Raw genomic sequence first — 19,895 nt, forward strand, 5'->3', positions numbered from 1 at the left:
CTGCAACGCAAGCTCTCTTAACTTCTCTCGCAAATGTGCGACTCTCAGTGTCATTATCTCTTCAACTTGCATCGAGACGATTTAAATACAAAATAATTGATATTAGCTTATATCTAAGAAAATGTAATTAAATCAACTTAAACAACCTTATTACTGCTGGCCTGTTAACAATTTTCCAGTTAACATCGACTCCGAAAACGCCTTTAAAGTCGTCACTGTTAACGATCGCTTCTCTGTTAACGCTCACCTTACTATGGGTTTACCCTTGTTAACTCTCGCTTCTGCGCAGAACTTTCCAGACTCCAAATTTGACGCACACACACCACCACATCCAGATCTCGCCTGCCTGTCGATGTCGCTGTTGCCGTCCTCTCTTTGTTGCCTTGCCTTGCTCTCGCTGTTCGCCGTTAACTCGTTGTCGCTTCCCGAATCGTCACTGCTTCTGCTGTTACAAAATGGTCGTCTCCTTGCTGCTTGTCTCTTCTTGTAGTTGTAGTCTCCGTCCGACGCAGTGCAACACAACAACAATCAATGTTCTTTGATTCTTGCTGTTTGCTGCCGTCGTTTTGTCGCTTCTCCTTCCTTTGGAACGAACGCACTCAGATTGTAGTCTCTGTGCCGCTTGTCTCCTTGTAGCTCTAGCCTCTCAGACGCAATGCACAACAACAACAACGAAGGTTTTGATTCTTGCTGTGTTTGCTGCCGTCGTTTTGTCGCTTCTGCTCTCTTTGGAACGAACGCGCTCAGATTGTCGTCTCTGTGCCGCTTGTCTCCTTGTAGCTCTAGCCTCTCAGACGCAATGCACAACAACAACAACGAAGGTTTTGATTCTTGCTGTGTTTGCTGCCGTCTGCCGTCGTTTTGTCGCTTCTGCTCTCTTTGGAACGAACGCGCTCAGATTGTCGTCTCTGTGCCGCTTGTCTCCTTGTAGCTCTAGCCTCTCAGACGCAATGCACAACAACAACAACGAAGGTTTTGATTCTTGCTGTGTTTGCTGCCGTCTGCCGTCGTTTTGTCGCTCCAGCTCTCTTGAATGTCTGCTCCCACTAATGCGCCTTCTTCTTAAAATTATAACAGCTCCAAGTTTTACAAGTATGTTTGTGACTAATTATATGCGTGTACGTCTGATGCGTGGCTGAACTGACAACTGACTGATCTCTCTCTCTTGCTATCTGCTCTCTCAGAGCCGATTACTGCTCTATCCCGACGACACGACGAAAACACGACCGCTTCGTGTCTCTCTCTTTCCTTCGTTTCCTACATTTATGGGGTCGGAAACGATTCCTTCTGGACGTTACACACATCCACTTTTACCACAAATCTAATATACCCCAATACTCATTTTGAGTATCGGGTATAAAAACTTCAAGTCAGTCTTGATCCAGAAGCGACACCGAAAAGTCGAGCTAAAAACTAAGATCGCGCAAACCCTTTGTCCGGAATCCTTTGTGACCCTCAACTTAAATCTATATCTGTAAACGTAGAAGTTAAATAAAAACTTTTTAAAAACGCAATCCGCTACCGCAGTTATTTAATTGGCGCCCAACGTGGGGCGACGTTGTATAAAAAGCACCGAATAATAAAAGTGATACGTCGTGCCGAAACCCGAAGGACAACTATTTAATGGAATAAATCCTTCAATATAAAAACGCGGAGTGACTGTGAGATATTAGATAAGAAAAAGTGAGATAAAAAGGAAACAAACCGGAGCTTAGGGTGTGCAAAAATAAATACAAGAAAAGCTAATCAAGACAATTCAAAAATACAAAAAAACCAAAAAAACCACAATCCTTAAACAAAACCAATCAAAACAAAACACAAAGAAAGTGAAACTATCAGCTAAACCAAAGAAGGAAGACCCCCAGAAGACCCAGTTAAACAACAAAGAAATTTACGAAGGAAGACCCGTTCGAAGATTTGTCAGCCAAATCAAGAAGGAAGACCCGTTCGAAGATCTGTCAGCCAAACCAAGAAGGAAGGCCCTAAGAAGGACGACCCCTACCGGATAGTTCGTGAGCGAAAATTGTAGTACTAAATATATAAGTTCAATTAGGTTTAAGCCCAGCGGTGGTCAAGAATATAAAAACAAACATATAAGAAAAATTTAAGGGGGATCAACTAACTTTAGAGTTTGGATAAATATGATTAACTCACAAACAAGGACCGAACTCACTGCAGATCTGGTCAAACAATTGATAGCACTTCAAATTTCACAAGTACAGGAGCAAATAGTAAATTTGAAACAACAAAAAGAAACTAAATCCGATCAGGTATTAGATTATCAGGCCGAAACAATAGACGAGACAATAAAAGATGACACCACATTAAAGGTAATAGAATCCCTACCAATTTTCAATGGTGGATTGAACCAATACGTAGGATGGAGGGAAGTTGCAGAAACTGCAGTGAAATTATATAAGAAAGAAAGTAAGCAATATTATATTGCCTTAACAATTTTAAGAAACAAAATAACAGGACCAGCACATGACGCACTGACCAACCACGGGACAGTTTTAAATTTTGATGCCATACTTTCACGACTTGACTTTGTTTACAGTGACAAGAGACCAATTTACATAATAGAACAGGAGTTAAGCGTTCTCCGACAAGGGAACCTTTCAATAATAGATTTATATAACGAGGTTAACAAGAAAATGACCTTGTTAATAAATAAGACAATAATGACTCACGGAAAGGACAGTGAAATCACAAAAGAATCAAATAAAACGAGGGGGAACGTTGTGAGTTGCTGCGGACACCGCAACTCTACAGTTATACCCGATACTAAGTCAGTATGGCTCTCCTCCGGCAGACGCTGCTAATATTAAACGACAAGGAGTGCGTGCGAGAGAGACAGGAAATCAGTCTGAGCGTGACGTTGGGCGCTGCGTAGCCAGTGCAAATTGATTTGTTCCTTTTGGGTATAAAAATTATCTGATCTGGTCCAGATTCAGCAATCTAATAGATATGGTCGGTATCTATGATTCAGCGTTTTTAGTTTTCTCGAATCTGCAATATTGTGGATGCAACAGATTTTCGTCCTTTGTGGGGGCGGAAAGGGTTGGGGCGAAATTCTGAGATATACGTTTTATAGTGAGATCTAACATAAGTGCGGATACCAAATTTGGTTACTCTAGCCTTAATAGTCTCTGAGATTTGTGGATGCCCCAGATTTTCGTCCTTTGCGGGGGGCGGAAGGGGGTGTGGCGAAATTTGGACACGAAACGGTCAAGGTCCGATATCACAGGGGTGTGGATACCAAATTTGGTTGCTCTGGCTCTTATAGGTTCTGAGATCCTTGAACTCATATTTTGCAATTGGCAAAACCGACCATGAAACCTGTGTGTTAGAGAGAGACAGAGCGAGAAAGAATGAAATTGTTTTCTTGATTCTGGCTATAATAATAATACGATCCAATTCAGATTCCGCAGTCTTAAAGATATGGTCATTCTCTACAACTCTACGTTTTCGGTTTTCTCATATCTTTAAAATTGTGGATGCCACAGATTTTCGTCCTTTGTGGGGGCGGAAGTGGGCGGGGCGAAGTTTTGAAATATTTGTAGCAGTGACATATCACAGAAGTCTGGATCCAAAACATCGTTGCTCTGGCTCTTATAGTCTTTGAGCACTAGGCGCTGAAGGGGACGCACAGACGGACGGACGGACAGACAGACAGGGCTCAATCGACTCGGCTATTGATGCTGATCAAGAATATATATACTTTATGGGGTCGGAAACGATTCCTTCTGGACGTTACACACATCCACTTTTACCACAAATCTAATATACCCCAATACTCATTATGAGTATCAGGTATAAAAAGAATTATCAATTTATAAGAAAGTTGCTACAGTAAATGGGTTTTCAATAATTAAATATTTCCATAATATAACTATTTTCAACACAAAACAAGTGTTTTACGAAATAGATGGAATGGAGGCAGATTTACTAATAGGATTTAACCTATTAAAGAAAATCGGAGCTGTTATTGATACAGGAAAGGGGACTTTAAGTTATAAAGACAATGAAGAGAAACTAATATACGACGAGGTCCTTTCTTTAAACAAATTAACCTTTATAGAAGGAAAAACCATCCTTCCATTGAAGGAATATATAATAAAAAAATATTTTTAAGAAGAAAAAGAAATGAAAAGTGATTCAGTAAAGGTAGAAGGAAGTTTATATAGCTTGGGATCAAAAAATCCTGAGCACGCCGACGAAGAATTATCCGTCAATAGTTTGGGATTCAAATATCCTGAACCCGCCGTCGTTGAATTATCCGACACTAAAAGTTTGAATAGTTTGGGATTAAAGAATCCTGAACACGCCGTCGTTGAATTATCCGACAATGAACAATTTAAAAGTTTGGGATGCAAAAATCCTGAACGCGACGTCGTAGAAATATCCGACATACAAGGTTATGCAAATTCAGAATTGAAAAAAAATGAAATTGTATAACACAATAACCTACAAAGAGGACAATTTAGAAAATCTCAGAGAGAAAATAGTATCTATCATCGAAGAAGACCATGCCAATATAGATTTACAGTTACCGTTCAGAACGGATATAAAAGGAGAGATTAACACTGAACATGATAGACCGGTATATGGCAAACAGTATCCATACGCTTATTCGGTTAACGATTTCGTTAATAACGAAATAAGTAAAATGTTAGATGAAGGTATAATCAGACCTAGTAAAAGCCCATATAATTCACCGGTAATAGTAGTGCCAAAGAAGGGAGTAAATGAGGACGGAACTCCTAAGCATAGATTAGTAACAGACTTTAAGAAACTTAATGAAAACACCATACCGGATAGATACCCTATGCAAGATCCTTCAGTAATCCTTGCCAATTTAGGTAAGGCAAAGTATTTCTCCGCCATTGATTTAGAGTCAGGTTTGTATCAGATTTTAATGAGGGAATCAGATATTGAAAAAATATCTTTTTCCATAAATAACGGCAAATATGAATTTCTAAGAATGCCTATGGGATTGACAAACGCTCCCAGGATTTTCCAAAGGGCAATGGACGATATACTTAGAGAACAAGTTGGGAAAACTTGTCACGTCTATATGGACGATATAATAATATTTTCAAAAACTATAGAACAACATTATAAAGATCTAATTCATATAATACAGATATTGCAAAACGCTAATATGAAAATTTCCCTAGAGAAGTCTAAATTCTTTCAATTGGAAACCAAATTTCTGGGATACATTGTTTCCCAAAATATCATTAAAAATATCATTAAAACAGATCCAGACAATCTCCATAATACAAAACTATCCAATTCCTAAAAATATCAGAGAGCTACGTAGCTTCTTAGGACTAACAGGGTATTACAGAAAATTTTTCCGAAATTATGCCACAATTGCCAAACCATTAACAAAATATCTGAGTGGAGTTAATGGGAAAGTTTCACGAAGGGCATCCAAGAACATTAATACAGCTGGATGAACCAGCAATTGGAGCATTTAATAATTTAAAGGATAGTTTAATAGCACATATTGAATTAGTACAACCAGCTTACAATAAAAAATTCACATTAACCACAGATGCATCGGACATAGCAATAGGTGCAGTTTTGTCGCAAGATGGGAATCCCATAACATTTATTTCTAAAACTTTAAGTAAAACCGAGCAATTATATGCTACTAATAAAAAGGAATTATTAGCTATTGTATGGGCATTAAAAAATTTGCGATATTATTTATACGGAGTGAGTGGAATTGAAATACATACAGATCACCAACCTTTGTCCTTTGCAATGTCGCAAAAAAATCCAAATGTTGAAATGAAACGTTGGTATTACTTCATAGAAAGTTTCACACCAAAAATCATTTATAAGCCAGGCTCAACTAACGTAGTAGCGGACGCTTTATCTCGGATTAAAATAAATCATATGACAGATAGTGATGTCGACCAGACAGAATCAGAATCAGACATAAATACTCAGCATTCAGCAGAGAGTAGTTTTGAAAACGTCATTCAAGAGACTAGCAAGCCTCTAAACCAATTTAAACAGCAGCTACTATTAGCGCAAGGGAGATTCACAGCTCATGAGTTAGTAAAAGTTTATGAAAATACCCGACATATTATTGAATTTGATACGGTTCACAATCTGCTAATCATTTTAAAAGAATTTATTCAGCCTCACTTAACCACAGGAATACACTGCACTTTAGAAGATTTTTACCTTATCCAAAATAAGCTAAAGGAAAACTTCATAAATAAATTTCTCTTCACGAGAAAGTTCCTCCAAGATGTAGTAAATTCAGAAGATAAAGCTATAATTATAGAAGAAACACATTGCAGAGCCCATAGAGAACTAGACGAAAATTACAAACAAATAACTAAGTTGTATTATTGGCCAAACCTGCACAAAAAATTAAAAGAATATATAAATATATAAATATAAATATATATATAAAAAATTGTGAGATCTGTAACAAAAACAAATATCACAGACACCCTGTAAAAATTCCAATTGGGGAAGCTCCCATTCCAGCAAAAGAAGGAGATCAATTACATTTAGACATATACTATGCCAAAAACCTAACATTCATAACTTGTATAGATTCTTATTCCAAATACTTGGTGGTCAAGGAAATTCAAAGTAAATTAAACATTGAAAATAAGGTAATGGAAATTTTGCAACACTTTCCGTTAGAAACATCATTAATGACTGACAACGAACCAAGCTTTACTTCAGCACAATTTAGATCATTCATACAAAGAAGTAACTTAGCTATTTATTATGCTGATCCCAGACACAGCACCTCAAATGGTCAGGTAGAAAGGGTACATTCCACACTAACAGAAATAGCGCGGTGCATCAAAGATGAACTAAAGCTAACAGATTATTCAGAAATAATAATCAGGGCGGCACTGAAATATAACCTGACGATACATTCAACGACCAATCAAATGCCATATGACATATTGTATAACAAAATAGAGCACAAAAATAATCTAATATTACTTAAGGAAGCTCAGACCAAAATGCTTAAGCTACATAACAAAGATAGAAGAGAAAAAGATTATAAATTAGGAGAAGTAGTTTATGAAAAGAAATTCGGGGAAAGAAATAAACTTCAATCACGATACAAAAAGCAGGTAGTTAAGGAAAATCGACCGAATAAAATTGTAATCAACAATAGAAACAGAATTATACATAAAGATAACATTAAATATTAAATATTTTTTCCAGAAAATTTATGCGAATATACTTATACTGACTTTTGTTATATTGACGACTTCGGAAGTAATTGACTATACGCATAGTGACCATCTATTGCTCAAAGACGACAGAGACGTTTACACTTATGAAACATACGCTGAACTTTTCCATATTACTAATTTGAGTTTTTATAGAGAGATAATTGATATAGAATCCAAATATGTCAACAAATCAATTAATTCAGACGATGAGTGGGAAATATCAATGGACTTAAGTCTAATAAAATTAATGATTTCAGAATTAGTTCCAAAACGGAATAAAAGGGGAATTAATGAATTAGGTACCATTTGGAAATGGATAGCAGGCAGCCCTGATCATGACGACTTTTTGAAAATACAAAATTAAGTAAATGAATCAACTGAAAATAATAATAAACAATTTGTAATAAATTCCAAATTTTTCAAAGAAATTGAATTGCTATCAAATTCATTAAAAAATGTCATCTTCAATGAAGAAACGATACTGAGAAAGCATCGTTTAAAATTAATAACTTTTGATCTACTAAATTTAGTTGATACCATAATCCTCTTAAAAGTAAACATTTTCAATACAAAAATTTTAAATAAAAACGAAATAGAGGACATTTATAAGCATGAAAAACATCCTGTTGAACTGTCTGATCTGCTGGACATTGCAACGGTTAAAATAATTCGAAATGCAGATTTAATAATCATTTATATAAAATATCTATAAAATAAAGATATTTGCAAGTTTTACCATGCAAGAGCCATCTCAAAAAATGATGGAATGTTAGTTATAAGTGAAAAAGTTTGTGAATGTAAGGAGAAATACTATTTAATGAATAATTTTAAAAGTGAAACTTCTAACAATTACGCACAAATAAATTTAAAGAAGACCTGTTTCACCAATTTACTTAATGGCTTTAAAGCCAACTGCACTAAAAAAAGGGAAAAAAACAAAGAAATAGACATCATTCAGGATGGTGCCATATTAGTTTCAGGCAAAAATATCGTAGACAATACTACTTTGTTAGGTTCGTATCTCCTTATATTCAACAACACAATTTTAATAAATAATATAACCCACATAAATGATAAGGGTAAAATTCTAAGATATGTATCGCATCATAGATATAGCGATTTAGTTGATTATATACAATCGAATGATAAGCCATTTTCTTTTGATAATGTTAATATTTTAAATCCCCTTATAACATTAGGTAATACGGCCTTACCATTAACAACATTATTTTTAATCATTTTGATATTGATAATGTTATTTTACTTCGGCTATAAGCTAACCAAATTTGTACTTATTAAATCAATAAGAATACCGTCAGAAGAAATAGTGGAAAGCAGCATTCAAATACTGTCAGAAGAAATTAGAGCTCTATCAGAACTTCAAAATGTATCGGGACGAAACATTTAAGAATGGGGGGAGTTAACGTACCCAATTCTATTGAGCTCTTATACGAGTTGTAAACAATCTTTGGCTTTCCAAAACGAAAACAATTTCAATCTTGGGCCTCCGCCTAATTGATTTCTAAGATGTACAATCTCAATGGCTCCCGCCACAATCCCAATCTTTGACACTCGCCTAAATGGAGAACTAATGTTTGCCCACACCCGGCTTCTCATAAACAATCTCACACCCGGCTTTCTGCAGATCCTGCACTTTAGGCATTTTACAGTTCTCTCTTTGGATGACGAAATCCAATACTCCGGATGGCGAAATCAATTGAAATGTTTATAGAAAAACTATTCCCGAAAGGGATCGACGATGCAAAGATCAAAAAGTTCAAGTCAGTCTTGATCCGGAAGCGACACCGAAAAGTCGAGCTAAAAACTAAGATCGCGCAAACCCTTTGTCCGGAATCCTTTGTGACCCTCAACTTAAATCTATATCTGTAAACTTAGAAGTTAAATAAAAACTTTTTAAAAACGCAATCCGCTACCGCAGTTATTTAATTTACACACTTGAGTCTCCGTTCGCTTTTGTGTTTCTTGATCCGTTGGGACTGCTTTATTTTGGACTTTAAACCACGGCAACGGTCCGATTCGCTGCAAAATTCTAATCAAAAAAACACAATGCGAATCTCCGTTGAATTTGTTCAACTTGTTCTTTTGCCTTTCTATGTACACACATACATATGTACACTAATGAGTCTATGCCATTTTTTTAGCACTGCTTTTCAATAAGCACCAAACAATGTTTATTGTTTCTCACTGTTTCTGTTTTATACTGTTTCTGGGTGAATTGGTGTCTGGGCCCATAACCTGTTATAGTTATTTTATTTGTAAGACAGCAGAAGATCAGTATACAGAATTATATGTGCTTCCGAGTAACATACGCAAGAGACAGACGCCGAAAGAAGAATATCGATATGAGAACATCGATATGAGAACATCGATATGAGAACATCGATATGCAGCAGGGCACATGCGCAGTGTTGTTAGAGATCAATATCTAATTATCGTGGCGGTCACTTTGAACAATGACAAAAGAGTAGTTGACACACTTATTGAAGAATTGCTGGCTGAAGGCCATATCAGACCAAGTGATTCCCCTTATAGCTCTGCAATTGTACTTGTAAAAAAAAAATCAGGTGAGAAAAGGCTGTGCGTTGATTATAGACAATTGAATAAGATAACAGTAAGGGATGGGTACCCATTGCCACTTATAAATGATTGCATAGAGAAAATGGAAGGTAATAAGTATTTCTCCCTTCTGAATCTGAAAAGTAGTTTCCACCAGGTGAAGGTGGCAGAGAATTCAATTCAATTTACATCTTTTGTGACACCAAACGGACAATAAGAATATCTTAGCATGCCATTCGGTTTGCGAAACGCATCAGCTGTCTTTCAACGATTTGTAAACAATATATTCGGCCCATTAATAAAACAAGGAAATGTAATTGTATACATGGACGACATTGCAATCGGAACCAAAACTATAGAAGAACACTTTGTTGTCTTAAGTAAAGTATTACGCCTCCTAGCAGAATATAGATTAGAAATTAAGTTAAGCAAGTGTCTGTTTTGTTACACTAGTATAGAATTTTTGGGATTCACATTAAGCAAGGATGGAATTAAGCCGAATAATGATCACATCACGACAATTAAGCACCTTCCGAAACCTACTAATTCCGCAGATATGCAAAAATGTTTAGGACTCTTTTCTTACTTTAGGAGATTCATTCCCGGTTACTCGAAAGTTGCTAAACCATGCAAGCTCTGACAAAAACTATAGGGAAATTTGAGTTAGATGACAAATGTGTAACAGTCGGCCAGGCTCCGTTTTTCACTTTCACAAAAGTTTTCCGATTTACTTTTGAAATCACATAAATTGGGGCTCTCTTTTTCCCATTCCGCAAGATTTCTTCGTTTTCAAAACGAAAACATTTTCGTTGACGAAATGAAAAGTAAACGGCTTTTTATACAACAAAACGAACCCTAATTGCAAAAGGAAAAAAATAGATGACTTATTGATGCATTAACATAAACTTGATACCTATATCAGGGTAATTTAACTTGTGCTTTTTTTATAAATAATTTTATTTTAACCCAACCTCAAATTTGGTTCGGACAAAATTGGCCACAGCAACAACAAATTTCGTTTTGGTGTAAGCAGCTGACGCATTCCGATTTGGTTATCGGAACGTTGGCAAGTAATAAATTTTTGCGTATAACAGCACAAATGTGCATGTAACAGCTCAGACTGTGCTTGTAACATGCGCTTAACAGAACATCTGGGTGAGCACAGCTGTTTCCCGCCCAATTTAATTCGGACTTCAAAATGTACATAAGTGCAGCAAATTAATTTTTTATTTCAAAATTACCGCTTTGTTTTTTATATCCAGGGGAAAGCATAAATCATCTCTTCAAGATGAAATCCTGGTGGGTTTTATGAAAGACAACCCGGACTTGGCAAAAGGATTTGTGAAGGGCGACCGAGTTGTTGTCGATGCCAAGTGGGCAGAGCTTTGCGGCGCTCTCAATGCTGTTGGGCCGCCAATCAAGGACGCATTGGGTTGGAAAAAGGTATGTGTTGCACAACAAAAGGTAGCACACTACTATATTCAATTCTACAATTTCAGGTTTGGGCAGATTGGAAAACAAACATCCGCAAGAAGATGGCGAAAAACAAATCAGAAACTCGAGCTACAGGTGGAGGGCCCTTCGCTCAGCAATCGCTTGGGGAATTGGAGGAGATAGCTATGTGGCCTCTACGAAATGGTGGAAGGAGTAGGTGGGCCAGCGTATGGACTTCCCCCCGTACGACCAAGGAGGCCGACACTGGGGTTAAGTGCGTGATGGAAGACCCCATTGAGGAGGAACCCTCAGAGAAGGACGAACCCTCAGAGAAGGAGGAGCCCATGCCGAAGCGCCGTCGAACTAGACCAGCGCAGACCATGGACCTCAACGATCTCTGCGCTGCTCAGCTGGATGAAATGTCGGCAATTTCCAAGAAAATTTCGGAACATTTCGAACGAATGGAATCGTTAGAGAAGGAGAAGCTCGAGGTCCAAAAGGCGCTTGTAGACAAATTTAGCCAAATTTTGGACAAATTTGCGAAATAATTAGTTTCCTATTAGTTTTTTTGTGAAACTTAGCTTTATTAGTTATAAAGAATATCGAATGACATAAAGAAGAAAACATGAAAAATTTTGCATTTTAATAAGGTATGGCCTGAGCTATTTCATCGCGTATAGATGATCCATTATTTTCAGTGTCGTCGAATTCATTTTCAGTGTCTAAAGGGTCGTCAAATCGAACATCCTCCTCGATTAAGACATTACGTCTTCTACAAATATTGTGCAGGGCACAGCATACATTTATAATTTGGCAACAAAATATTGGTGGGTAATTTAAAGTGCGTTGCAAGCAACGGAAACGGCTTTTAAGGACTCCAATGGTGCGTTCTATAATATTTCGTGCTCCAGTATGCTTTATGTTGAATCTGTGCTGATAGGTGGCTATCTCCGCGCTCCTATAAGGAGTCAGAACAAAACTCTCTAGAGCGTAGCCCGAATCAGCCAAAACAAACCCATTAATGGTCGTGGATAAATATTCCCTAGCAGGGGAGTGATTCCAAATGAAGGAGTCATGGCAGGAACCAGGGTGCGTGGCATCAATAGCAATTATCTCCATGTTGTAGTTACACACCACCATGGCATTCATGCTATAAAATCCTTTCCTATTATAGAACACGGAGTGGTTTTGTACAGGCTTTAGTATTCTGATGTGAGTTCCATCCACACAGGCACCAATTCGAGGCAATTTAAAGTTTCGATAGAAATATTCATATGATTGTTGCAATTGATGATTATTCATCTGCAACGAAATGAACTCAACACATAACAGCCTGTCCATCAACGGAATAAGTTTGTGAAGAATCTTTCCAAATGTACTGCGTCCAATGTTTATATGATGGTCTTTGGCAACTGCCCACTGGTAGCAGCCAGTGGCGAGATATCGCATTACTGAAGCCAATTGCGTAGAGGGAGATAGCTTCCTGGTAACACCTAAATGGGGTTGAACTTTCTCCAAAATCATTTTGAAAGTTTTTTTGTCGATCCGAAATGACTTCACAAATCTGAAAGCTTTACCATTAGCAATTTAATTTTCAATACGCATGCTGTTACTCACAGTTCGTCAGACATGATAAATACACAAGTGTTGCATCTAAGAAGTCTAGATCTTCTTAGATCACGTAATTTCTGCAATCGTTTTGCTTCAAAGCAAGCAATTGAAAAAATAAATGGCATTTTAATCACGCTGTATTTTTACAAAGCAGCCAGGTCAGCTGTTTTTGTTTGCCAGAAACGATGAAAAAAGAAACATATCGATAAAAAAAATATGTGAAAACTGGAGCACCTTAAAACGAAAACGAAACGTTTTGGCTGAAAACGTAATCCGCAAAAGTAAATGAAAAACGGAGCCTGCCTGAATATTTAATTATCTCTGTGAGAGACTGGCCTCAGCACCAGTTCTATCCCTGTATAGTCCGACTAAGGAAACAGAACTGCATTGTGATGCTAGTGCCGAAGGGTTTGGAGGAATTTTATTACAAAAACAGGATGACAACAAATTTCATCCAATCTCGTATTTTTCTCAAGCAACAACGCCAGCAGAAGGTAGGTATCATAGTTATGAATTAGAAACTCTAGCCATAATCTACTCATTGAATAAATTTAAGATTTACCTTGAAGGAATACCTTTCCGAATAATAACCGATTGTAATGCCCTTACTCTAACCTTATGTAAGAAAACTGTAAATTCAAAAATTGCTAGATGGGCCCTTTAACTTGAAAATTATGACTACACAGTGAATCATCGAAGTGGTAAATACATGCCTCATGTAGATGGCTTAAGTAGATACTCCACAATAAGTCCAGAGATCAGTTACGAACCAAAAGTTTCAGTTCAGGAAAACAATAATAAGGATCGAATAGTTTCAGTTATAGATATAGATGACATGAATTTTCAGCTTCAGGTTACGCAAAATAGAGATAGCACTATAATTCAGTTAAAGAATAAGTTAGAAAGAGAACCAGTGAAAAATTTTGTATTGGAAGATGGTATTGTTTATAGAAAAGATGCTGATTTCTAATTGCTTTATGTCCCGTCAGAAATGGAAAATAATTTAATAAGAACTATTCACGAAAAATTGTGCCATTTGGGAGCTGAAAAATGTGTAACCGAAATTAAGAAACATTATTGGTTTCCGAATATGACCGAAAAAGTTGACAGTTTTATAAAAAAATTGCATTAAGTGTATTACATTTAGCCCGTCCCATTCCAACAATCGCTCATTGCATAGTATACCGAAAAGACCAATTCCATTCGACACATTGCATATTGACCATTTCGGACCCCTCCCCTCAGTCATTAATAAAAAGAAACACATATTGGTAGTCATTGATGGGTTCACAAAGTTTGTTAAATTGTATTCTGCAAACACAACTAGTACTAAGGAAGTTTGCGCATGCTTAACGAAATATTTTGAAAATTATAGCAGACCTAGGAGAATTGTCAGTGATAGGGGCTCATGTTTCACATCGTTGGAATTCAGTGAGTTTATGCTAAGTAACAACATTGAACATGTTAGAGCAGCAACTGCCTCACCACAGGAAAATGGGCAAGTGGAGAGAGTAAATAGAACAATGAAAAGTATGTTAGCAAAGATAACAGAACCATTGCTACATTCAGATTGGTGTAAACTACTCACAAAAGCGGAATATGCAATAAACAATTCAAAACATTCGGTTACTGGGGAAGTACCATCGGTGGTACTCTTCGGTGTTCAGCAAAGAGGCTGTGATATTGACGCTTTAACGGAATTTCTAGAAGACACATCTAATTCAAAACCAAATAGAGACTTAATAGCAATTCGGAAAGGAGTATTAGATAAAATAACTGAAAACCAAACTAAGATAAAACACTATTATGATAAAAACATAAAAAACATATAGAATTTAAAGAAGGAGACTTTGTTCTCGTACGAAACGTTGACACTACGATAGGTACAAATAAGAAATTTATACCAAAATGTAAAGGACCATACATTATCAAAAAAAATTTACCAAATGATCGATATGTTATAACTGTCAAGTTATAATTGTCAAGTATCTCAGGTTCCGTATGACGGTGTAATAGAAGCCTGTCGACTTCGGAAATATGTAAATTGGCGTGATCAGTGTAGAACTATCTCCTACTAATCTGTATTTTATAATTTTAGCCTGGTAGATAACAAAAGTAGCCAAATGTAAGGATCGAGGGCGATCCATTTGTCAGGATGGCCGAGCTGTAAGGCAACACATATTAACCATAACCAACCCCATATTAGCCCTTACCGATATTAACCCTAACCAACCCCATATTAGCCCTTACCGATATTTTCCCTAACCGATCCCGATATTATACTGCGATAAGTTCTATGCGATATTATTCTGCGATATGATACGGCGATAAGTCGGGGGATGATTTGGACGATCGACAAGAGAGAAAAGACGTGAAATAAATAAGTTAATAAAAATTAAACGAAGAACTGCGCCACAGAACAAAACTGATGGTTTCTCCTCGATTATAGTCCTGTCGATGTCCTGACTGGGAACTCCGTTTGCCGGCCATTGGCTTTCCGGCTGCTGTAGCCATGATGGTCCAGACCACCACAATGGATGTACTGCTAACTCTTGTAGTGTTAAGCCACGAGTTGCGCAGTCCGCTGGGTTTACCGCAGTAGGTACATGTCTCCACTGAGTTGATGTACTATGCTCCAAAATCTGTCCAACGCGGTTTGACACAAAGGTTTGCCATCGGTGGGGATCTCCATTTATCCAAAACAAAACGATAGTAGCATCTGACCAATAGAAGGTTGACATAGGTGGTCCTGCTGTGCGAAGTTGGTCCCGGATCCATTTTGCCAGTTTAACTGCCAGCAGCGCACCCGAAAGTTCGACTCGTGGAATTGTGATCGGTTTCGTGGGTGTGACTCGACTGCTTGCAGCTAGCAAATGAGTTTGAATCTTTCCGTTTGGTAGTTCTGCACGAATATATGCACATGCTGCATACGCCAGTGATGATCCATCGCAGAAAACATGTAGCTGTAATGACGCAAGCTCGTGGATGTTGAAGCGCAGCCATCGTGGTACTTGAATTTGCTCGACATATGGCAAGTTCTGTATGAATCCCTGCCATCTATCAAGCAGTTCGGTTGGCAGCGGTTCATCCCAATCTAGTTGTGCTAGGCTGCCATCGTTGCGTTTGATGCGGGCCATCCATGAGTCCTTGAGTATCGCCTTAGCGGTCATGACACAGGGCGTGATGAAACCTAAGGGGTCGTACAGTCGGGCGACTGTGGAAAGTAAAGAACGTTTAGTATGTGCGTGACTGATTTCAAAGTTTATCTTGAACCCAAAATAGTCTTGATGTGGATGCCAATAGAGACCTAAGGTTTTAACGGGATCTTGGTACTCAAACTCTAATAATGTCTTACGAGATAAATGGTTTGGAGGTATGTCTTGTAGCAGAGAAGCGTCATTCGCAGACCACTTTCGAAGTTCCATTCCTGCTGATCGTAAGGCTCCGATCAATTGATTTTGAATTTCTAATGCTCCTTCGCGAGTGGAAGATCCGCTTTGTACATCATCAACGTATATTTCATGTCGAAGGACCCTTTCCGCGAGTGGGTATCGGTCGCGTTCATCCTGCGCCAGTTGATGTATGACGCGAATGGCTGTGTAAGGAGCTGAAGCGGTTCCAAACGTAACTGTGTTGAGAAAATACTCAGCTACCTGGTTGTGTTCGTCATGCCAAAAGATACGTTGATATTGCGAATCCTTTGCATTCATGTCAATGCATATATACATCTTCTGAATGTCGGCAGCAAAAACAAAACGATGGAAACGCCAATTCAGGACCACGCCGGCTAGATCGTTTTGGAGCGCTGGTCCGGTGCATAGGACGTCATTGAGCGACTTTCCGTTTGTCGATTTACAGGAGGCGTCATATACTACTCTAACCTTAGTAGTGACACTTTCCTCCTTGAATACTGCGTGATGAGGCAAGGTGCAACATGTGGACTCGATTCCATTCTCCTTGCTAATGATGCATGCTGCTGCTCCTTGGTTGTTACTTTGGTCACCTGGCCTAGTTGAAAGTACTCATCCATGACCTCCGAATATTTGGCTTGCAGCTCCGGCTGCCGTTGGAATCTTCGTTGAAGCACTTGGAATCGATTAATTGCGATTTGACGTGATTTGCCTAGCACCTGCGAAGGGTCAAACAAACGCTTAAGTGGTAACCGTACCAAATACTTGTCGTTCCGTTGACGGATGTGAGTTCGTTTAAAATGCTCCTCGCACCATCGCTCTTCTGGAGTGAGCTGTTTTGCAGAACCGAGATGCTCCATTTCGAAGAATTTCTGGACGAGATTCTCTAGCCTGTTGTGGTGACATCTAATGGTGATAGCGTGTGAGCGTGTGGATGTGGCTCGACCAAAGACTATCCGGCCCAGCTGGGTGTGCTGTGCAATTGGTTGATTCTCCTTTCCTCTGCGGATATCTGAAAGCAGGATCTGTGGGATTACGTCCGCTCCAGCAGAAGATCAATCCGCTGTGATTTGTAGAACCTGGGATCGGCGAGTTCTATTCCGTTCAAATGCGGACATTGCTGCAATTTGATGGATTGTGACGGTAATTGCGATGTAAGCGTTTTAAGTATAAACGCAGTATCAATGGAAGTACAAAACTGTGAAGTACAAGAACTTAACGACAATTCTGTAGTGTAGGTACACCTGTTCTTGGAGGTGGTCCTAACTCCAGCAATTTCTGCCGAAATTGGATGCCGCTTGAGGTTAAGAGCCTGCACTGTGTGCTCTGTAATGAGGGTTCCTTCCGATCCTGAATCCACTAACGCACGTACCACAGCTGATTGGCCAGTGTGGGGTTTGTGGATTGTGACCAGGGCAGTGGCCAGAAGGACAGTGCTGGGTCCGTGATGTGTTGCCGTAGCGGAGACTAGTTGCGCAGAGTGTGTTCTCACAGACGAGTCGGAGCTGCAGACTGTGGATGACCACCGGAACTAGTGTTGGGAACCACTGGGAGAGGCTGTGCAGTGCTCTGAGTAGGAAGTGGGGTCCTAGCGTAGAGTTGCGTAGGTGTAGCCCTGCCAGACGAGTCGCTCGTTGTATACTGCCAGGAGTTACCGGAACGAGCGCTATGGAAGGCTGCGTGAGGGTGCGTAGCCACCTGAGCAGGAGTTCGGAAATGCAGCAGTGTATGGTGTCTTTGACCACACTGCGTGCAGTTCCTTTTACTGGTACATTTTGAAAGTCCATGGGAACGGCTCAGACAGTTGAGGCATGCCTTTGCCTGATCGACGATGGCTTTCCTTGCAAAGCAGTCCTTGGACAGAAGGTCTTGGCAATGCCGAAGATTGTGACTGTCGCTACAGTGCGGGCAGCGAGTGTGTTCGGCAACAGCAGTCTTGGCGTGGAAACTGTTGCCCTTGTATGTTACGTTGCCAACTGACTTCTTCGGGTGCCTTTGGTTGACAGGCTGCGGCACAGGTGTCCGCGTCGTGGAGTGGGCTCGATTTTCGAACACATCGATGCTGAAGAGACGGTCGTTGAGAAATGATTGCAGCTGAGAAAATGTGGCAAGTTCGGCTGAGCTACCGAAGTCTGGAAGTGAGATGATGAGCCATCCAATGCTGAACATCTAGATTCTTGAAAGCATTGAGACAAACCGTCGCAACATTAAGCATATGTTTTGTATCAGCAGACTGCTCCTTTGTCAACTGTGGCAAGTCATACAAACCGTTCATATGGTACATAAACTGCAGCCGTTTGTTGTCGTAGCGCTTGAGGACGAGACTCCAAGCTGTTGCATAGTTATTTCCCGCAAGCGACATCTGCTGAATATCCTCGTCGCGATCCGAGGGAAGCGCTTGCTTCAGAAAATGAAACCTTTGAACGTCGGACAGTTTCTGGTTGTTATGGATGATCCACAAACTTGCATGTAAATGTCGGTACAGGTAGCTTGGGCAATTGCACTGATGATACAGATGGATTTGCTGGCTCTGGATTCTGCTGTACCGGTGGTGCTCTTAGACATACATTCTCGTAGGCCTCTGATATGAGGCTGAATGCCGTTGTATAGTCTTTATCTGGACACATAACTATGCGTACTTGGACATCGAAGTATTAGTAAACGTTGGTGATTTTGCTCAAATTCACCTAAGAACCGTTGCAAATTTTGTAAGCGCGTTTGAAAATAAGCTCTAGTTTTCCGATCTGCGCCATCCTTTTTGAAATTACGCACCGTTTGATTAACCCTCGCAATGAGATTTGTCTGAATAACACTGAGATTGTCGATCTCCACCTGAGGATCGGCTTCGAGGTCGTGGGACTCGGCTGTTGACTTGTTGCTTTTATATGTGTATGTACCTTTCTCACCCTTAGTTGCAATCTCTTTGACCTTGTACAAAACACACAACGAAACACTTACTCTGGTACTCGGGAGTGGTTATCTTTGCTTAAAGCGTAGCTTAAGAGAACTTGCGAGTCGTTGTTGGTGGTTTTGTCCGAGCGGAGAGCAGAAACTGTGCTGATGTGAGCGTTGAGTTGAGGCCTTGTGTCGAGCGATGATGTGCAGCAACAGAACGATCGTTGTCTTCTTGGTCTCTGCTTTGCACGAGAGAGCGGCTGCTGTCTAACCGTCGGCTTTCGTTGCCCTTTGTGTGCTACAGTGAGGCTACTGTCCAGGCGCAGAGCTATCGTCCGATCTTCTTTGTCCCTGCTTCGTGCGAGAGATAGCGGCAGCTGGATAAACCGTTGGTTTGCGTTGTGATTGCCGTTTACAGTTGCAGCCGGTAAAATATGATTTTATCTGTACATTTAACTGATCGCGGAACGAGGAAGAATCATATGCGAATAGTACGAATTAAACGCGGTTCCTCCCATGGGCCACCAAAAATGTTGTGAAATCCTCGATACGAGATTTCAATGTTGAGCAGAAAATGCTCTGGGGAATCTTTGCGTTTAATAATGTACTACACGATGTAGAAAATTTGAGATTTATTCATTTGGACTTCAATCAACTTAAACTTTAATCGTAATCTCGTATAGGGTACAGTTTAATGGGTAATACGGGCTTAAGCGCGGCCGGCTGCAAACTGCTTGAT

At 39.3% G+C, this 19,895-nt stretch overlaps 2 protein-coding genes and 1 pseudogene across 2 annotated transcripts; 1 reads left to right on the plus strand and 2 right to left on the minus strand.

Moving 5' to 3' along the window:
• LOC117190058 overlaps positions 1 to 19,895 on the minus strand; it is a 260,701-nt pseudogene that overhangs the window by 229,149 nt on the left and 11,657 nt on the right.
• On the plus strand, positions 10,770 to 11,873 carry LOC117190060. Its single transcript, XM_033395142.1, has 3 exons — positions 10,770 to 11,006; positions 11,069 to 11,249; positions 11,306 to 11,873. Coding segments are annotated over exons 1-3 (666 nt in total). The 5' UTR covers positions 10,770 to 11,004; the 3' UTR covers positions 11,789 to 11,873.
• On the minus strand, positions 11,800 to 12,955 carry LOC117190059 (putative nuclease HARBI1). Its single transcript, XM_033395141.1, has 2 exons — positions 12,858 to 12,955; positions 11,800 to 12,804 (listed from the first exon to the last, which is right to left on the minus strand). The coding sequence occupies exons 1-2, from the start codon at positions 12,869 to 12,871 to the stop codon at positions 11,883 to 11,885; spliced, it is 936 nt and encodes a 311-aa protein (XP_033251032.1). The 5' UTR covers positions 12,872 to 12,955; the 3' UTR covers positions 11,800 to 11,882.

Source organism: Drosophila miranda (genome assembly GCF_003369915.1).
Source record: "Drosophila miranda strain MSH22 chromosome Y unlocalized genomic scaffold, D.miranda_PacBio2.1 Contig_Y1_pilon, whole genome shotgun sequence".
Classification (NCBI taxonomy): Eukaryota; Metazoa; Arthropoda; class Insecta; order Diptera; family Drosophilidae; genus Drosophila; species Drosophila miranda.